Genomic DNA, 18,995 nt, shown 5'->3' on the forward strand with positions numbered 1-18,995 from the left:
TTTCATTACTCCACAAACACCTTTCTTCTGCTGATTGTACTGTCATGGATGTTTTCTCTGTGAGGACTCTTAGCTAAAAATGCCGTGGTACCTTTTCGATAAGATGATGCTTTCTTAGAGAGCTCAGCGATTTCTTGTGAGATTTCTCGGATGGTGGGCTTGCTGTCCTGTCAGATGATAGTTGGCTCTTTCTTGATTTTCGAAATGTCCTGTCTTTATATACCTCCTGATGAGACATCAGTTTCTTATAATATGATGGGTTTCAGGTTGCCAAAACCATCAGTTTTAAATTCAATTGACTTTTAGTATCTAACGACTTGGTTTAAATTGATTGGCTAAATTTTAAAAGATTTGTTGTCTTGGTAAAATGCTGCTTGGCTGTTCCATTCAAAATGTTTCCATTCAGGTACTCTCTGTGTGCAGTACTTGTAAACTTTCAAGCACAGACAAAGCACAATCTCTTAAAGGGACCAGGTACTCTTTTCCCCATTATCATTTTTTTAACCAACCATTCTTACATCCTGCCTTCAAATTCATGAGAACATAAGAACCAGGAGCAGGAGTAGGCCATCTGGCCCTTCGAGCCTGCTCTGCTATTCAATAAGATCATGGCTGATCTTTTCATGGCCTCAGTTCCATTTGCCCAACCTCTCTCCATAACCCTTAATTCCTTTACTGTTAAAAAAATTATCTACATTACCTTTTAAAACATTCAATGAGGAAGCCTCAACTACTTCACTGGGCAGGAAATTCCACAGATTCACAACCTTTTGGGTGAAGAAATTCCTCCTCAATTCAGTCCTAAATCTGCCCCCTCTAATTTTGAGTCTATGCTGTCTAGTTCTAGATTCACCCGCCATTGGAAACATTCTCCCTGCTTCTATCTTATCTAATCCGTTCATAATTCTATATGTTTCTATAAGATCCTCCCTCAATCTTCTCCAATGAATATAATCCCAGTCTATTCAGCCTCTCCTCATAAGCCAGCCCTCTTAATTCTGGAATCAACCCAGTGAATCTCCTCTGCACCCCCGCCAGTGCCAGTACATCCTTTCTCAAGTAATTACTCTACACAACTTCATAACAATAGGAAAGGCTTAAAGGAATATGGGCGAAACGTAGACAGATGGGACTAGTTCAGTTTGGATACTTTGTAAGCATGGATAAGTTGGACCAAAGACTCTGTTTCCATTCACTATGACTCTGTGATTGCAGTTTCCGTCAAATACCCTTACCACTTCCTACTGGATTTTCATTGTTCTCTGTCAGGTGTCTTGACATATTTTGCTATGTGAAAGGCTACAAAAATGTATGTTGCTGTTCTTTTGAGATTGTTACTAACCTGCAAACAAAATATATAATTCAGTGCATGATGTATGTATGAAAGCTGTTTCTTAATTCTATGACCATTGTTTAATACTCCTGTATAATGCATATTCATCAACTATAAAGTTAGTTTGATTTACTATTTTATGTTTTGTGTACAAGGTTTTGAACTAGATCCCTAGTGATGTTTCATAGAACTAGTTAGTTATGAAGTACTGACCACTACTAATTAGCAGTGCCTTTAGCTGAAGTGGCTACCACACAAAAAAAGGAACTTCAGTTAGGGTACTCTGCAAGCAACATATCACTGAAGAAATTTTGAAAGAAAGCTAACTCCACAAAGACAATACTGCTGTTTAATAATCATTTCTGCAAGTTCTGTGAGGCTAAAGGAGACAGTTTCATCACAAACCTGCATTTTGCCTTGGTCTGTTCCATTTTTTTTCCATTCACTTAACCTGTTTAAATCCTTTTACAGTTTTTTTTTCCATTCTTCTCAAAATTTCTTTTTCCGCTTAACTTTGTACGATCAACAAAATTGGATGCATTACACTTGATTCCCTTATCTCCTCCACGGAGTTACCAATTTGATTAAAATAGCTGAGTGCCAATCACTGATCTATGTGGTAGCTTACCAGATGCATCAACTTAATTCTAAAGTGAAATTGGACAAAAAATGTTCAACAAAGGAAATAAGAGAAGTAGTGTTTTCTTAAAAAAAGGATTTTGATGCAAGAAAGAGAACTGAAGACATGGAAAAGTTATAGAGAGAATTCTAGAACATATTGACTTGGGTGAACAGAATCAGGAGAATGCACAATAAAAAAGGAGCTAGGGGTACAGAAAGTTGTATGAGCGTTGTAGAGTGAGAGGGGTCCACACAGAAATGGAGCTGTAAAGTCATGAAGGAATTTCATCGTAAGTTTGAACGTTTTACATTTACAGATTTTGAAAAACCAAGCGCCAATTAAGGTTAGGGGCGCAGTGGTGATAACTAAGCCATAGTGAATGTAGTTATGGATGACCTGAAGTTTATGGAGCATGAAAAATTAGATACTTACAAGTTCAGGAGTGGAATAATCCAGCTTGGACATGATAAATTGTAGATAGCAGTTTGAATAACAGGTTAACTGAGGTGAATAAACAGGCTGGTGATGTTACTAAGGTGGGTGTGGACAATGAGGAGCTTTTAATGGAAGGAACATGGGTCTCACCTACCAGCTCAAGAGGCAGTGAGAGACCCATATCACCTCTTCCAGGGAAGGCCTGCCATGTTGGCCAGCAAAAGTCATTGGCCAGGATCAAGGACTGAGGAGCAAAAGACCTGCTGGCCAGTCAGAAACAAACAGCTCTATTGAACAGCAGTGCCATCAGGGAGGCAGTGGCTGCTTCTGATATTACACCCACCCAAGGTCTGATATTATCACTGATGGAGGGGCCAGAGCGACTGATGTTAGGATTGGAGTGGTAGTTGGGATGGGGAGTTGTGGGGGAGGTTCAGATGAGGATGGAACAAAGATTATGGGGGTGGCTTTCAGTGAGACTCCATCTCAATGCTGGGTCCTGCAGTCAGGCATAGAGTGGGTGCCTGCAAACAACTCCACGTGTTAAACTCCCCAGGTGGATTAATACCACGAGTGATGGGTAAGGCCTTTAGGTCAATTTCATTTAATTTAAACGCCTCAATTAGTAGTGGTGCATGAAAGCCTCAGCCATGGGCTTGAATTGGGAGGATGCAAGAAGGCGAGTTGTGTCTCGAATCACTACCCTCCAGCCACCAAACTCACCAAGTGGGAGGCATTAAATTCTGCCCAGTCTTTCTGATGGAAAGGATATGGAGTTGAAGGAACAGCTTAGGGTCATACAAGATGCCATGATTGTAAAAAAATAATTTGTTCAATCTATGATACCGATTGGAAATTGATGTTCTCTGAGAGTAGTCTTGAAAGGTAACATGCTATTCCTGAACTAACCTAACACCCTAAACTGTTAGAAACAGAAAAAACTGTGGATGCTGGAATCCAAGGTAGACAGGCTGGAGGCTGGAAGAACACAGCTAGCCAGGCAGCATCTTGAGGAAAGGAACAGTCAATGTTTCGGGTATAACCCTTCTTCAGGACTGGATGTGGGGACAGGGGGTGCTGCAAATAAAGCAGGGGGAAGGGGTGGAGGCAGAATGGTGGTGATAGGTAGACACTGGTCGTAGGTATGACCTGGTTGGTCAATCGGAGAGCCCATAACGGCCAACCTAACCTCCCGGCCACCACCCATTTCAACTCCCCGTCCCACTCCCCCTCTGACATATCCATCCTCGGCCTCCTCTAGTGTCGCAGTGATTCAGAATGCAAATTTGAAGAACAACACCTTATCTTCTGCCTGGGCACCCTACAGCCCAGAGGACTCAACATTGAGTTCTCCAATTTCAAACAACCTTGCCAACCATCCCCCTGCATCCCCTTCCAGCCCCACCTCCTCCCTTCCATTCCACCTTCTGAACCCCCTTCCAGCCACCAACCGGATTCATCCCTCCCATCGACCAACCAGGTCGTACCTACTACCAGTGTCCACCTATCACCACCATTCCACCTCCACCCCTTCCTCCCCCCCGACCTTTATCTGCAGCAACCCCTAGCCCCACATCCAGTCCTGAAAAAGAGTAATACCCAAAATGTTGACTGCTCCTTTCCTCCAGATGCTGCCTGCTCTGCTCTGTTCTTCCAGCCTCCTGTTTGTCTACCCTAAACTGTTGTTTTGTTTAGAATCAAAAATTTTTACTACACAGAAGGAAACAAATAATAATGATACAGCTTGACAGGGTCTGCTTGTTGGTCTCATAATATGGTGTATCACTGTGTGACACCTAAGCCTGAAAGCTTTCCCACAAAGGATGTATCTGGAGAAGTGCCAGGGTTCCTACCTGCACTCTCCTGCCTTGGAACTCACTTCCACAGAGACCAATAAATTCCACTCGACATGTCAAATAAGCTCAGAAAATGCTGTGAATGTTCAGTCAAATGTAGTCAATATTTCAGGTCAATTCAGAACTTCTATCACAATACGAAATACTGTTGACGTGAAATATTAACTCTGTTTCTTTCCACAGATGCTGCCACACCAGATTAATCCTGGGAGTTTCTAACTTTTTTTTCCTGATTTCCAGCATCACCACTATCTTACCGTTTTAAGGCTAATTATTACACATCTGGCAAATTTGCAGAACATTGGTCATTTGCAAGACAAGCAGTTACTTTCTACTAATATTTTACTATGGTTACTAATAATTATTCCTACATTTAAAAATAGCTTAGCAACAACCTGGAAATCTTTGCCCCTGGTTATCGTTGTCCTCCAGAAATCATAAAAGTAGGTTATAGTGGCCATATTAGACAGAATTAGAAATGACAAACGTTTCCTACTGTGAAACAAAGCAGGCCAAGTGAGCGTGAAGAAAATCACTGAAGAGTTGCTTTACAATTTCACAGAATGAGAACAATGATAATTCTGGCATTTAACCCCTTTTAGCTATTTGCATCCAATTCCAAATTTATTTTTAACTCACACACAGGATGTGGGTGGCTCGATCTAGGCCAGCATTTATTGCCCATCACTAATTGCCCAGTGGGCAGTTGAGAGTCAACCACGTTGCTGTGGGTCTGAAGTCACATGTAGGCCAGTCCAGGTAAAGAGAGCAGTATTCCTTCCCTAAAGGGCATGAGTGAACCGTCGACAATAGATTCATTGTTGTCATTTGATTCTTAATTCCAGTTTTTTTTATTGAATTCAAATTTTACCATCTGCCATGGCAGGAATTGAACCTGGGTTCCTAGAACATGAGCTGAGTTTCTGGATTAATAGGTTGGTGAAAACAGTGTTAGGCCATTGAATTTATATTCAGTTATAAATAGCATGAAACATTCCATCTAATATAAATAAAACTATCATATTCTGACATATTTTGTGTGCAATGTTTTAATTCTGGACAAGACTGCCAAATGTATGTTAAGGTTTGCTAGGGACTAATAAGCTGTTTTCCTGTGAAGTTGACTAACTTTGAGATCCCAGGTATATCCTAAGAGGTATGAAACCAGGAAATTCACAGTTTTGAACAAACAAAATAACTACTCTCACACTATTATCCAGAATGAACATAAAGCATACATGAGTTAGCAGACAAACTGTGGCCTAACACCCCATTGAACAGATTAAATAGCAAACGTGGTCAAGACAGATCCCATATATTTCTTAGGAACCTAACCAGACATAAGTAGCAGGATGGGCCACTTACAAGAGACTCCAATTCTTCACTCTACTCTTGATACTTCTTCAAAAGTTTTTTTTTTGATTTCCAGCATCAACACTATTTTACATTTTTAAGGCTAATTATCCTAGTTGTTCAATCTCTTTTTTTCATACTGCATATCAGTGATTCCTTAAGTTATGCTCAAGCACATATTCAAACACAATTCTAGCTTTCACAGACCCAGCTGGCACCAGGCTTCTCCAAGTTACAATATGTCTCAGCTGCAACAAGCAAATACTGCTTGTGGGCTTTCTTCACCCACATTCTCAATTGCACTACAGTATCAATTGTTTTCAGATCCTCTCCAAGCCCCAAATGCTCCACATGACTCAGAGTTTCTTTTGAGCCCTCGCTCCAACTCGCAGCTGCATCTAATGGCTCCTGTGGTTTTTGTGAACACTAAATGCCAGGAACTTACGATAGTAGTGCCTTTCTGGTATGGAGTTTCATCCCCTTCTTTTGACCACTACCCAGTCATGGAGGTTACTTTTTCCCAGTGTAATCGATTGTGTAGTCAGGTTTTGACAGCACCTCCCATATGCAGGTGGATAATTGTCCCTGCATTGGTCACCCAAGAACCCAGAATGCTGGTTTGTGCATCTGTAGCCTGTTCTGTGCTGTGCATGCATCAGAACTCTGATGGAAAGCTAGTAAATTGAGTTTGCACCCTTTACCTGTAATCCACATGCCTCAACAACCCTTTCTCCCTCACAAAAGAGACAAAGTAGGTCACTGGTTTTTAACAACAAGTTTGTTGGACATGTACTATGTGCATTTTACTATTCTCATGTCTAAGACATTCTCCTTTAAAATGATGAAATGATGAAAGACTCGATCATGAACACAACCAGAGAAGTGTACCTAGGTTCTGAAGAAGTGTTATACTGGACTTGAAATGTTAACGGTGTTCCTCTCTCAACAGATGCTGCCAGATCTGCTGAGTTTCCCTAGCACTGTTTTTTCTTTGTTTTGGATCTCCAGCATTCACAGTATTTTGATTTTATTTTCATATTCTTACTCCAACAAGTTCCTAACTTTCAGCTCTTCCGTTCTGAAAAACACCGTTACATTCCCAAGACCTAATTATTAGATTATAAATTGTAAATTGCCAAAATAAGTTTTAATATAAGGTCAGCAACCCAAAATGTTAACCACAGCAATCTAAGATGCATTTGACATGGTGCCCCTAAAGAGGTTTTCACATAAAATTAGATGAAATTAGGGTTAATATCATTGGCATGGATTGAGAAATTGCTCACAGTCACATGGAATAAATGAGTCAATTTCGGGTTGACAGGGTGTGACTTCTGGTGTGCCGCAAGAATCAACGTTTATGCTATTTAACTATTTACAATCCATATTAGCGGCATAGCTAAGAGAACTGAGTGAAACATATCCAAATTTAGTGGTGACAACGTGGGAAAGCAAGCTGTGAGAAGCGCTCAAGGAAGCAGGAAACGGACCTCAGCAAGTTAGCGGAGTGTGTAAGAATGTGACAGCTGGAATACAATATAGAGCTTCGCTAAATGAAAAATACAGCATTTTTTTTTAAATGGTGAGAGATTGGGAAATTTTGGTATTCAGGGACACCAGGATATCCGTGTACACAAATCACAAAAAGTAAAAATGCATGTAATGGGGAAAACAGATGGCATGTTAACCTTTGTTACAAAGAAACTTGGGAGCATGAAAATACAACAAAAGTCTGTATACAATCATGTAGGGCCTTGGAGTGAGCAAATTTGGAGAAATGTGGACAGTTTTGGTTTCCTTACCTAAAGACAGTCCTTGGGTCACGAACGGTTTCCATTCTGGAGTCATTTGCAAGTTGATTTGTACGCAAGTCCGAACACAATACAGAATATTATAAAGCAGCCACTCACAAAGACATGAAACGTTTGCATGTCTGGTCTTTAAAATACATCCCTGCATGGGACCGCGTTCTTAAGTGTGAGTGTTCGTAAACTGCACGTTCATAAATCAGGAACATCTTGTACTTCATTGTCTCGGAGGAATGTATAAAGGTTTCACTCATTCTTGGGATGAGCGGACTGCCTTCAGGAGGTGAATCTGAATAAGCAATATTACCTTCAAGTTTAGAAGGATGAAAGGTGGTCTCACAGAAGACTTAAAATAAATCTTAAGAGGCTTAACAGTTTAGGTGCAGACGAATGTATTCCCTGGCTGGGAAGTCTGGTTGTAGTCTCAGCATCAGAGGTCAGCCTGAATGACTTTTCACTCAAAGGGTTGTAAACGTTCGCAATCTTCCACCCCAGAAAGCTGTGAATGTTTAACCATTGAGTATATTCAAGATAAGGATTGATAGATTTTGGGGTACTAAAGAAAGTAACTATTTTGGGTGTAGAAGGGTTTAGATGGGGCAGAAGCTTCGCCATGATATTATTGAATGGTGGAGAAAGCTCAAAAGGCTGAATGGCTTATTCTTCCTCCTATTCTCACCTTATGTGCCTCCTCTATAAAAATAGATAGCAAATTCTGGAGTTTGCACGAGTGGAATAACGTGGAAATCCATAAGTTGTCATTAGCGATTCTATGCATACCCAGAGGGTGTGCTAATGAGGTCCACAAACAATGGAATCAATGGAAATTAATTGAATTGACAAGAGCTTTCTGTTTATATTGTTTCTCTCATTGCATAACACCCAAGATGCATCTTGTCAAATACGTGACTGAATGTTTAACAACATGTAAAGTTCTGCTAAAAGCCCTTATGGTCCTGAAAAGCTTTACTTTTATTTGAGGAATCTCAAGTTTCTCCATAATTACGATGAAGATCCAATACAAAATAGTTCTTCCATTAAGTCAAACACAAACATACCCATATGAAATAAGTACAAGAGAGGATCATTTGGCCCTGAAAGCCTGTTCATTTATTTTGCTACCTGAAAATGTACATTAAAAGTGCAGGATTTTTAGATCTTTTAACATCCTGCATGTGAATATTTCAATATGATTTGCTACTTAACTGCTTGTTGGCATCATAGTTACTGCATTCCAATTTAAAGTGCTGCTGGAAAGGGCTAAAAGTCAGATCATAAAGATCATTAGAAAGTGAAGTCAAGGAAAGGAACGGAACAGTCAGAGATGGAGCAGGTGAAGGTGAGATAATGATAGAAATTGGAAACAAATTTGCTGAAATTTTCCGATTCCAGATGTGAGCAGGAGGCAGCACCAATGACAAAGTCAATGCATGAGAAAAAGAGTTTTGGTTAGGTCCAGAGTAGATCTGGAATAAAACATTTTCCACATGCTCCACAAAGGAATAGGCACAGCTGGGGCCCAAGTGGGTGTCCATTGTCACACCTTTGACTTGGAGAAAGTGGGATGAACTAAAGAAGAAGTGGTTCAATGTGAGAACAAGTTCATCCAGATGAAGGAGGTGGAGGTGGATGGAAACTGTGCAGGCCTCTTTTCAAGAAAGAAGTAGAAAACCTCCAGAACATCCTGATGGTGAATGAATATGTAGAGGGACTGCACATCCCTGGTGAAGAGGAAGCAGCTAGGGCCATGAAACTTGAAATTGTGGAACTGACATAAAGGGTCAGAACAATCACTAACACAAAGTAATTGGGGCAAACTTGAACAAGGGAGAAAAAGAAAGTCAAAATAGGGAAAAAATACATTAATTAAGATTAAGAACAACTTGAAGAAATAGATCTGCCAATGTAGTCCTGTTTGTGGATTTTGTGAAAAGTGATAGATGTGGGTTGAGGGACTATGAGGTGGGAAGCTGCAGAGGGGAGATCTCCAGAGGATATAAGGTCAGTGACATTCCTGGTAGGGTCATGATCTAGTAGGGGATAGGAAGGAATATGTGACAGCTGGCACTCAGCCTCTATAAGGAGGATGTTGGCACACTAGATGATAACACGACCATCTTATCAGCCAGTTTCATCACAAATTTAGGGTTTGACCTGAGGAAACGGAGTGCAGGAAGTTCAGAGGGAGACAGGTATAGTGGGTGAGTGGATCATAGAAATCAAGACAGCTGACATCACTTAAAAGTTCTTGATGAAGCAAACAAGTGAAAGTACAAAGCCAAAGGGATGGGTCCAGGTGGATGGTTAAAAGAGTCTGTGCAGCAGAGAGATGATTCCTATCTAAAGAAGTAGGCACAGAGGTGAAGATGTCAGATTGTGCCCAGAATTAATTGAGGCAAGGGTATAAAAGGACAAAGCTAAGTCCTTAGTTGAGCACACATCATTCAGCAACAGAGAAGGGAAGATCAGAGGGTATAGTGAACATATGGCAAGAAGGGGGATTATATGAAGGGATAGAGTCAGTGGGAAGGGGAGGGAAGATAGGATCCAGAGGGATGATAGTATCTGGAATATTTGGAGTTTGCATTCCTTAACAAATAATTAGAAAAGAAAATTTGCATGACCATGCTTCACTGATATAGTCCCCAACAGATGAATAACTTTTTGATTTTAAAGGAGGCATCAAGGGGTACAGGGAGAAGGTGGGTACGTGACATTGAGCTAAAGGAACAGCCATGACCGTATCATCTAAGCCTGCTCCTAGTTTCTAATCTAATGGAATTTTTGCTGAAGTAATAGAGAAGGCTAATGACAGGAATGCAACGATCCATCTGGATTTTAAGGAAGCATTTGACAAAATGCCATACAAAAGGCAGGTTAACAGAATTGTGCCTCATGGAATAGGCAGATCATTAAGTTAGCTTCATTCATCATTGGATTAAGAACACAAAACAGTGAGTTGGGTAAATAGCTGTTTTCAGACTGGAAGATGGTAGGCAGTAATGTTCTCCAAGAGTCAACTCTAGGACTTTATTATGTATATAAATAAATGACTTGCATACAAAAATACAGAGTAAAATTTCAAACTCTGGCAATCACACCAAACTTGGTGGTGTGACAACCAAACCCACATGCTATTGTCGCTTAAAAATATTGATGAAAATGATGGTGCACAATTTTCCTCAGCTTATTACAAATAGGATAGTGTTTCTTTCATTTTTAGCTTTTAAGGTCATAATTTCTTTTTACTTTAAAACTAACTCTTAGTCTTTTATGAATGTTGTTTTCACATTTCTATTTCCTGAAGGTACTTTCTCATTTCTTTTCACGTTCTATTTTATAAGATAATTAAAATAACAAAATCATTATAATAATACTTTACACTCTAATGAAAATATCTTAAGACTTGTTTTGAGCTATTATAAAATACTAATAGACAAATATATTGGCAGTCAGTAGACATTTGCATGTAAGGTAAATTTCCTACAGAATTGCTTTTACTGTACAAATTTGTTTTCTCTGCAGCTGTGAGATAGTTTGTGTTGACGTTGCAGTCAGGTGTGGCAACAGCTAATATTGAAATAAGTTTAGCCAAGAAAAGAATATTCAAGTTCGGAATAGGGGGAAACTATGACGGCATACACATTATGTATCAAAAACTTTTCAGTCCAAGTGGACAACTGTAAACTTACAGCTTCATTTGTTACACACAGGCCCTTTTCAAGTTCCTCTTCTGTCATTGAATTATTTTGGCTAACATTTTGAAAGAAAAGCGGTGATTTTTCTAATTTGTAAAGCAGCATTCCTTATTATATCAAAGTGCTACTTGAAAGACTTTGAGAAGTTTCAACACAAAAAATAGTTTACATTTTACATTATGCTGCTGTTCCTCCCACCATAGAAGAATGGTTACATTGGACTTGAAATGTTAACTCTGTTACTGTCTCTACAGATGCTGCGGCTTGGTGAGTTTCTCCATCACTTTGTTTTTATTTAGATCTCCAGTATCTGTGGTACTTTGCTTCTTGACCATATACGACTCTGTGGAACTCCCACAGTAAAGTTTTGTGGTTGAAGCAATTAGCCTAAACAACTGCAAGCATTTTTATTTGTACTAGGTATAACATCAGCTCGTGGAGACTACATCAGACTAACTGAGACTAGACTGAGTTAATTTTAGTTGCAATAGCCAGAAAAAACATGGGTGTTAGTTCTCAAAATCTCCCATTACCATTGTGAATCCTCATGGCTGTTGCCAACCGTTACATATTTCAAATAGTTTACATTAATTCTTCTCCCAATTCAGCTGGAATTAATAATTCACCAAGTTGGATTTCATAGAAGAGAAATGAACCTTTAATTCTGACATACAGCAACAAGTTGCCTCTGAGCGAGCACAAAGAAAAAAGAAGGTGAATGGACTTGAAATGGTTCCTTATAAAAACTGTACTCAATGGCATTTCACCTCAATCCTAATCATTGCTCAAATACAACTATCCTGCATAATCCATTCTGTCATGTTTTTATTGTAAATTGGCAAATATAATTTTAAGGACTTACCTATAAAAATAAGAGCATCCTCTCACAGTATTATGACTGAAATATTCCTGTGTCTTTTCATTTCCAAAGTCTTCCAAAGGATCTGACCATAAGAGATCACACATAGGACCAAAAGCTGGTGGTTCTTTATATCTGTCTAACTGTGAAAAGAAACACATTGCATTTTCCTCCTGCTGTACCTAACGAGTGTAAAACCTCCCAATTTCAATGTCAGCACATTAGAAAGGCTATTTCTTTCAATTATTTTTAAAATGCTTTTTCCATTTCCCAATCATAGAAAACACATTATATATGAACTTTACATGTCTACATTTCATGAGAAATAAACAAATTGTGTTGGTAGTGTAGCTTTAATATGATGCTTTATAGAAAAACCAAAGGAAAAATGGATAGAAAGCCAATGAAGAAGGTGGTAGCAGAAATCATCTAGGCTTATTTCAAGAGCTGAATTTTAAGGATGATCTAAAAGGAGAAACGGTTTGTGAAAGGAAATTCAGTCTCATCATATGAAACATCGTTGTGAATGACTTGAATACTTCAGAAACACCTGCTGATTCAACAATTCTTTTCCTGCGTCAGTAAAGAGACATGTTTCTGGTTCTCTGCACAAAGTTTGACAGGAATGTTTTGATGTTTATCAGCCATGAGCTATAGCAGAGACCATAGTGATTAAACAACTAATTTAATTAGAGATGATTAAACACCTCTGGCAATATATTATTCCTCATTAAAACTACTAGCAAACCCTGTGTGTGGAAGAGTCATATACTTGATGCACAACATACAGAATACACTTGAAAGTGTTCTGAACCATTCGTCACGAGCAGCACTTTTGGGGATGCAGGAAGCAATGGATGTGGATCTCTCATTGAACACTAGTGGTTGATTCGTCTATGTTACCAGACCTCTGGACTACTACAGTTCTGTTTTTCTAGGCATCCTATCCCTCACTGATTTACCTAACATGCTTTAACTATCCAGACACTATCATGTATAAGGTAATCGGTTCTTCAATTTCTTTCATCATGCTTCCTTTTGTCTTCCTTTTTTTTAGTTTTACAGTTTTTGAAAAGAAAAGAGAAAGATAAGTTTACCACTTTGTAAAATGTTAACCCATAACATTGAAAAACTCGCCTTCTTTATATCGTCCAGGGTGTGTATTTCAGGGGAAAGACCTCCATGTACACAAAGAAATTGTTGGTTCATCAGTGCAGCAAGTGGAAGACAGTCAAAAGCTTCCATACATGCATCATATATCTGTTCTGAATACTTGATTTTACCTGAGGAAAAAAATCCATGTTTATTTTAGGATACTGAAGGTCTAAAAATTTTTAAACATCATAATAAATCATGCTAGATCATATTTAATTACTTTAAGGATCATGGGTAAGACCTTTCTCAAGATAATTTCAACTTCATCATCTGTAGTATAACTTGATAACGTGGATTTACCATCTATTGGAGGACCCATCCAATTTGCATTCCAGTAAACACTTTGCCTAATTTGCACAAAGTTGTGTGTGTACGAGTTATATACTTGACGCACAATATACAGAATACACTCGAAAGTTTGCTCTCACATGTTCTGAACCATTCATCACCATTGGCACTTTTGGGGATACAGCTTGCTGTGGATGTGGATCTCTCATTGAACACTAATGGTTGGAGAAAAGGAAGTCAAAAGTGGTATTTCAGATATCAGCTATCTGACCCTAACAAATCTCAGGGAAGGAACCCTACTTTTACCATGAGGGATGGCAAGATCAGGGGGACGCTGAAAATCAGTAGGTAAATACTGAGTTGGTTGCATTGGCATCTCAATGACGCTGCAGTCAGCCACTACTTTACACGTACATCTCTAACTCTTTAGACAGAATTTTATCGGCTACAGGATGGTAGACTGGGGGGCTTGGGTGACCAGTAAAACCGCAGAGAGCTGCACCAGACATTTCTCGGCAGTGAGTTGTGAGCTGAATTGGCTGGCTACCACATGGACAGCAGACAGCCAGTTTAAAACACTATGTCTTCTCTAAAGGGACAATTTTCAGGGCTACCTCCCTACCTCATGTGAAAGCTATCAGCTTTGGTGGTGTGCCCTTCCTGTGGCCATTCAGGAGAGACCAGGAATGACAAACTCTGTGACTCCAATGCTCCCCTGGTGGCGTTTCCCTTGTGTCCCACATAGCCTTCTCCAACATGCATCTGGCAAAATAAAATCTCACATTCTCTCTAAGGTTGCCACATTTTGAGGCATTACATTTTTAGATTTGCTGGCCGTCTGGTTGGATTGGCAGCATCTACCCAAAATCCTGAATATCATGGTGAGGTCAAAGGTGGTCAATTAGTTGGTTGCCTCCAAAAATGTTGCTGAACAGGTCTTGCTGCTAATTGGCACTGACATAGGGGTCCCAAAGCTTGGGGTCAAATCCAGCCCTTTAAAATCTAAGCGTGTCTCCTCACCTACTGTAGATATTTGCACTATGACTGTTGAAGAGGATAAACAGGAAGAGAAAGAGCAGAAGAAAAAGAAATTCCTTTTCATGGACAATGCTGATGACACCAACAACAGGATATTGAGGAAATGGTCACCCTGCCTCAGGTTCCGCAGCCACATCTCTTCTTTCGTAGCCCTTACATTACTTTCTTACTTACTTGGATCAAATCATACTCTTTCATGCAAAGGAATTAAGACACAATCAGTCAGGATATGACTCCAGCTGGTTTATAGAGCATAGGGAATGCGAAAGTCAGGAAATGTCATTTTCCTGTAGTGACAGCTAAGAAACTTTTCTATAGCCTAGGAGTGTGGCACTCACTTGAATAGAAATACATCTGAAGAACACCAGACCAACCTATAGGCTCTGTGGTCAGTCTCCAAGGATGATGACCTCTGACATCATCTTTCTCAAATCTTAAAACTAATAAATATTTTTCAACTGAATCCTTCTGTGATATCTACACAGCAAATGTGATTAATTAAATGTTATATTTCTAAAGCACAATATTAGCCTCAAAATTCAGTTGAAAAACACATGACTCATTACAGTTTCAAATATGTTTGCATACATTCGATATTGATGTATTGTTCTGGTGAAAAGTAATACTTCTTATTTGACAGTCAGCCCAAAATTGTGATACACTACTAAATCATAACTGCTAAGCTAAGCAGCAGTCCTCAAATAAGTGGTTTAAAAGGGCAAATGATATTAAAATTGAGGTAACTTATTTGAATTCCTAATGAGAAATATTTTGATGATATTAATAACTTGTAACCATTATTTCAATCAAATTTTCAAATATATGACGAATTAGAACCCAAAAATTCAGTATTTTCCCATTAAGGGTAATGCATTAGGTGTGCATTGTTTGTTAAATTTAAATTAGGAAATCAACAACAGTTTTTACAAGTTTAATGTCTTAAAAGCTAGTTTGATTCTAAAAGGCACTCTTCTCTTGGTCAATGAAAGAATACAATTAAAGACACGTACAAACGGGGAAGAAAGTCACAATGAATGAAACAACTGAATGAAGTCGGGAGAAGCACATCCAGTAAATTTGGGAGAGTATGGGTGATAAATTGGAGTTACATGCACTCATTTTGGGGGCGCACAAGTGCTCATAGAAATCCAAAATGGTGTGCACAACCCTGTGGAATAAATTGTGTCAGATCCTGTATTGTTGACAGCATCAGCAGATATGCAGTGAACATCTACCGAAGTATGAAAAGTAGGCTGATCCAGATGTTAATCAGTGGCAACTTTGGAGCTTAATGATTAAGCTCACAATCCCTCAACATCCCAGAATTGGGCATCTGTTTATCAGCAAGGTGAATGAACAAATATTTTGGATCTTTCTTCACAGTGGCAGATGCATGTCACAAATTAGAAATAGAATTTAACTAAGAGGCTGAAAAACGTGAGTAACTTAAGGTAATTATAGCCAAAAAACATTGGAAAAACAAAGGACTAAATTCTGACAAATTTCTTAGGACCTGGAAAGATTTTCTAAAATTCCCTACATTCTAAAATGATTTCTGTGTATTGCAAGTGAATAAATGTAACATTCCAATAAACACACAGTGAGAAAATATGGAACCTCAGGCCAGTTAGCCTGACACAATTTGTCAGGAAAATGTTGGAATCTGTTATTAAGGAAATCTTTAAAAATACACTGAGAAAATCATAGTATGTCAGAGAAATAACATTTGATGTATTTATTGGAGTTTTGAAAGATACAACCAGGATGATAGGTTAGAAAGGAACTAGTAAATGTAGCTAATTGGATTTTCAAAAATGCTGTCAATAAGAGGCGATGCAACATGTAAATGCTCTTGGATTTGGGTTGACATGGTAGCACGGGTAGAGGTTCGGTTACCAGTCAGAAAGTGAAGACAGGACATAAGTAGAATATTTTCAATTTAGCAGGCTGTGAAACGTGGAGTGCTGCATATATCAGTGATAGGGGTTCAGCTGTTTGTAATACATATTAATAACTTAAACAAAGGGGGAGAGAGTAATGTATCTAAATTTGCTGATGATAGAAATTTACGTGGGAATGCAAGCTGTGAAGAGGTCACAATAGCTCCATAGAAATATGGACAGTGAGTGGGTAACAAGGTGATAGACATTATACTATAAAGGGAAGTGTGAGGTTATTCACTTTGGTAGTAAAAATAATAAAACATTTTTTAAAAGGCATGAAACCTGTAAATGCTGATTTTTCAGAGAGACTTGGCTCTGCTTGTACACAGTGAATTCTTCTCTCGTTTTCATGAGTGTTCAGCAAAAGAAAGTTTAATATCTACCAGTAGGTTGGTGTTGTCTCTTGCATGACATCAGACCAAGTCTCAATTTGCATAAGTGATTGTAAATCTGCTTATGAAGTCAGTGCTGGAGTAATGGATGGAGATATTGTCTGTTCGGTGCACACACTTGTCCTGAAAATATTATTTCTGTCCTCCTCAAATACTGACGACAGAGGCTACTCGGTTAGAGTCTGCCCAGGCTTATGTTCTCCCATGTAATGTGATCCAGCTTAGAAACTGGGATAACAAGGTATAGAGCTGGATGAACACAGCAGGCCAAGCAGCATCAGAGGAGCAGGAAGGCTGACGTTTCGGGCCTAGGCCTAGGCCTGCTATGTTCATCCAGTTCTACAGCTTGTTATCTCAGATTCTCCAGCATCTGCAGTTCCTACTATCTTAGAAACTAGGAGGTTGGTTTTCAGATTATTCACTTGTGGGATATAGACATCACTGGCTGGCCAGCATTTATTGCTTGTTCCTAGTTACCCTTGAGAAGGTGGTGGTGACCTGCCTTCTTGAACCACAGTCCATGTGCTGTAGGTAAATATACAAAGCCATTAGGGAGGGAATTTCAGGACTTTGACACAGTGACACTGAAGGAACAGTGATATATTTCTAAGTCAGAATGATGAATGACTTGGAAGGGAACTTGCAGGTGGTGGTATTTCCATTTACCTCCTGCTCTTGTAGTTTTAGATGTAAGTGGTCTTGGATTTTGGAAGCTGCTCTCTAAGGATCTTTGGTGAATTTCTGCAGTACATCTTGTAGATAATACACACGGTTCCTAATGAGCATCAGTAGTGGGTGAAGTGGATGTGCTACCAATCTTTGTCCTCGATGGTGTCAAGAGTTGTTGGAACTCCCAAGCAAGTGGGGAGTACTCCATCACATTCCTGACTTGTGCCTTGTAGATTGTGGGCTTTGGGGAGTCAGGAGGTGAGTTACTAGCCTCTGACCTGCTCTTGTAACCAATGCATTTACAATGCGAGTACGGTTGAGTTTCTGGTTAATGGTAACCACCAGAATGTTTACAGCAGGGAATTCAGGGATGGCAACACCACTTGAATGTCAAGGGACAGTGGTTACTGGAGATGGTCATGGCATGGCATTTGTGTGGCGCAAATGTTACTTGCCACTTGTCAGCCCAAGCCTGGAAATTGTCCAGATTCTGTTGAATTTGAACATGGACTGTTCAGTATCTGAGGAATCACAAATGGTGCTGAACATTGTGCGATCATTGTCGAACCCACTTCTGACCTTTGACATAATTGTTTTCATATCTATGTTTGGGACATCCTCTGGTACAGATTCCAATTTTCAGCTGGCAAAAGGCTACTGCCTTCGGTATCCAGGAATCCTTTGAATCCTCCCTCAGAAGGTCTCGACCCGAAACGACAACTTTCCTGTTCCTCTGATGTTGCTTGGCCTGCTGTGTTCTTCCAGCTCCATACGGTGTTATCTTATGGGAGAACCACAGGCTGGTAGACATTAATTTTAGTTGTGAGGCAAATACCACATTCTTTCCAAAGTCTGAGTGACCCTGTCAAACTGAGCTTTACTTTGTTAGACAATGATTAATTTTGTCATCCAATGTCGTGTTGTGGAAAAGACAGAAAGAAATCTGATGGAACAGAGAGGATATGGTGTTGATACAAAAACAAAGTTGCTGGAAAAGCTCAGCAGGTCTGGCAGCCCATCGGTGAAGGAGAAAACAGAGTTAACGTTTCAGGTCCGGTGACCCTTCCTCAGAACTGATGGTGGCTGGGAAAACGTCAGTTTATATGCAGAAAATAGGGAGGTGGGTGAGGTAGGGAATAAACGATAGGATAGAGCCCAAAGAAAGAGAAAGACAGTTGGACAGACAAAGGAGTTGCTAACGATCAGGCTGGGAGGGTGAATAGTTGTTAATGGGGACTGTTAGTGACTAACAACAGGGGGTGTGTAATGACAGGCTATGTGGTAACAAGGCCTGGTGTGTGGGGTGGGGGGCTGGGACATGGGAGAGTTTAGGCCCTAAAATTATTGAACTCAATATTGAGTCCGGAGGGCTGTAGGGTCCCCAAGCGGAAAATTGAGGTGTTGTTCCTCCAGCTTGCGTTGGGCTTCACTGGAACACTGTAGCAAGCCGGAAACAGAGATGTTGGCCAGGGAGCAGGGTGGTGCATTGAAGTGGTAGGCAACAGGTAGTTCAGGGTCTTTTTTGCGAGCAGAACGTAGATGTTCT

The 18,995-nt window shown here is 39.7% G+C and overlaps 1 protein-coding gene across 1 annotated transcript in view; it reads right to left on the bottom strand.

Annotated features, from left to right (window-relative positions):
- LOC109917904 (protein phosphatase 3 catalytic subunit alpha-like) overlaps nt 1-18,995 on the bottom strand; it is a 342,103-nt gene that overhangs the window by 67,685 nt on the left and 255,423 nt on the right. The window contains exons 7-8 of the mRNA XM_048603968.1: nt 13,102-13,247; nt 11,968-12,107 (exon numbers count right to left, since the gene is read on the bottom strand). Of these exons, the coding sequence (XP_048459925.1) occupies nt 11,968-12,107; nt 13,102-13,247 (286 nt within the window). The remainder of the gene's footprint in view (nt 1-11,967; nt 12,108-13,101; nt 13,248-18,995) is intronic.

The sequence above is a fragment of the Rhincodon typus genome, chromosome 12, assembly GCF_021869965.1.
Source record: "Rhincodon typus isolate 14 chromosome 12, sRhiTyp1.1, whole genome shotgun sequence".
Lineage (NCBI taxonomy): Eukaryota > Metazoa > Chordata > Chondrichthyes > Orectolobiformes > Rhincodontidae > Rhincodon > Rhincodon typus.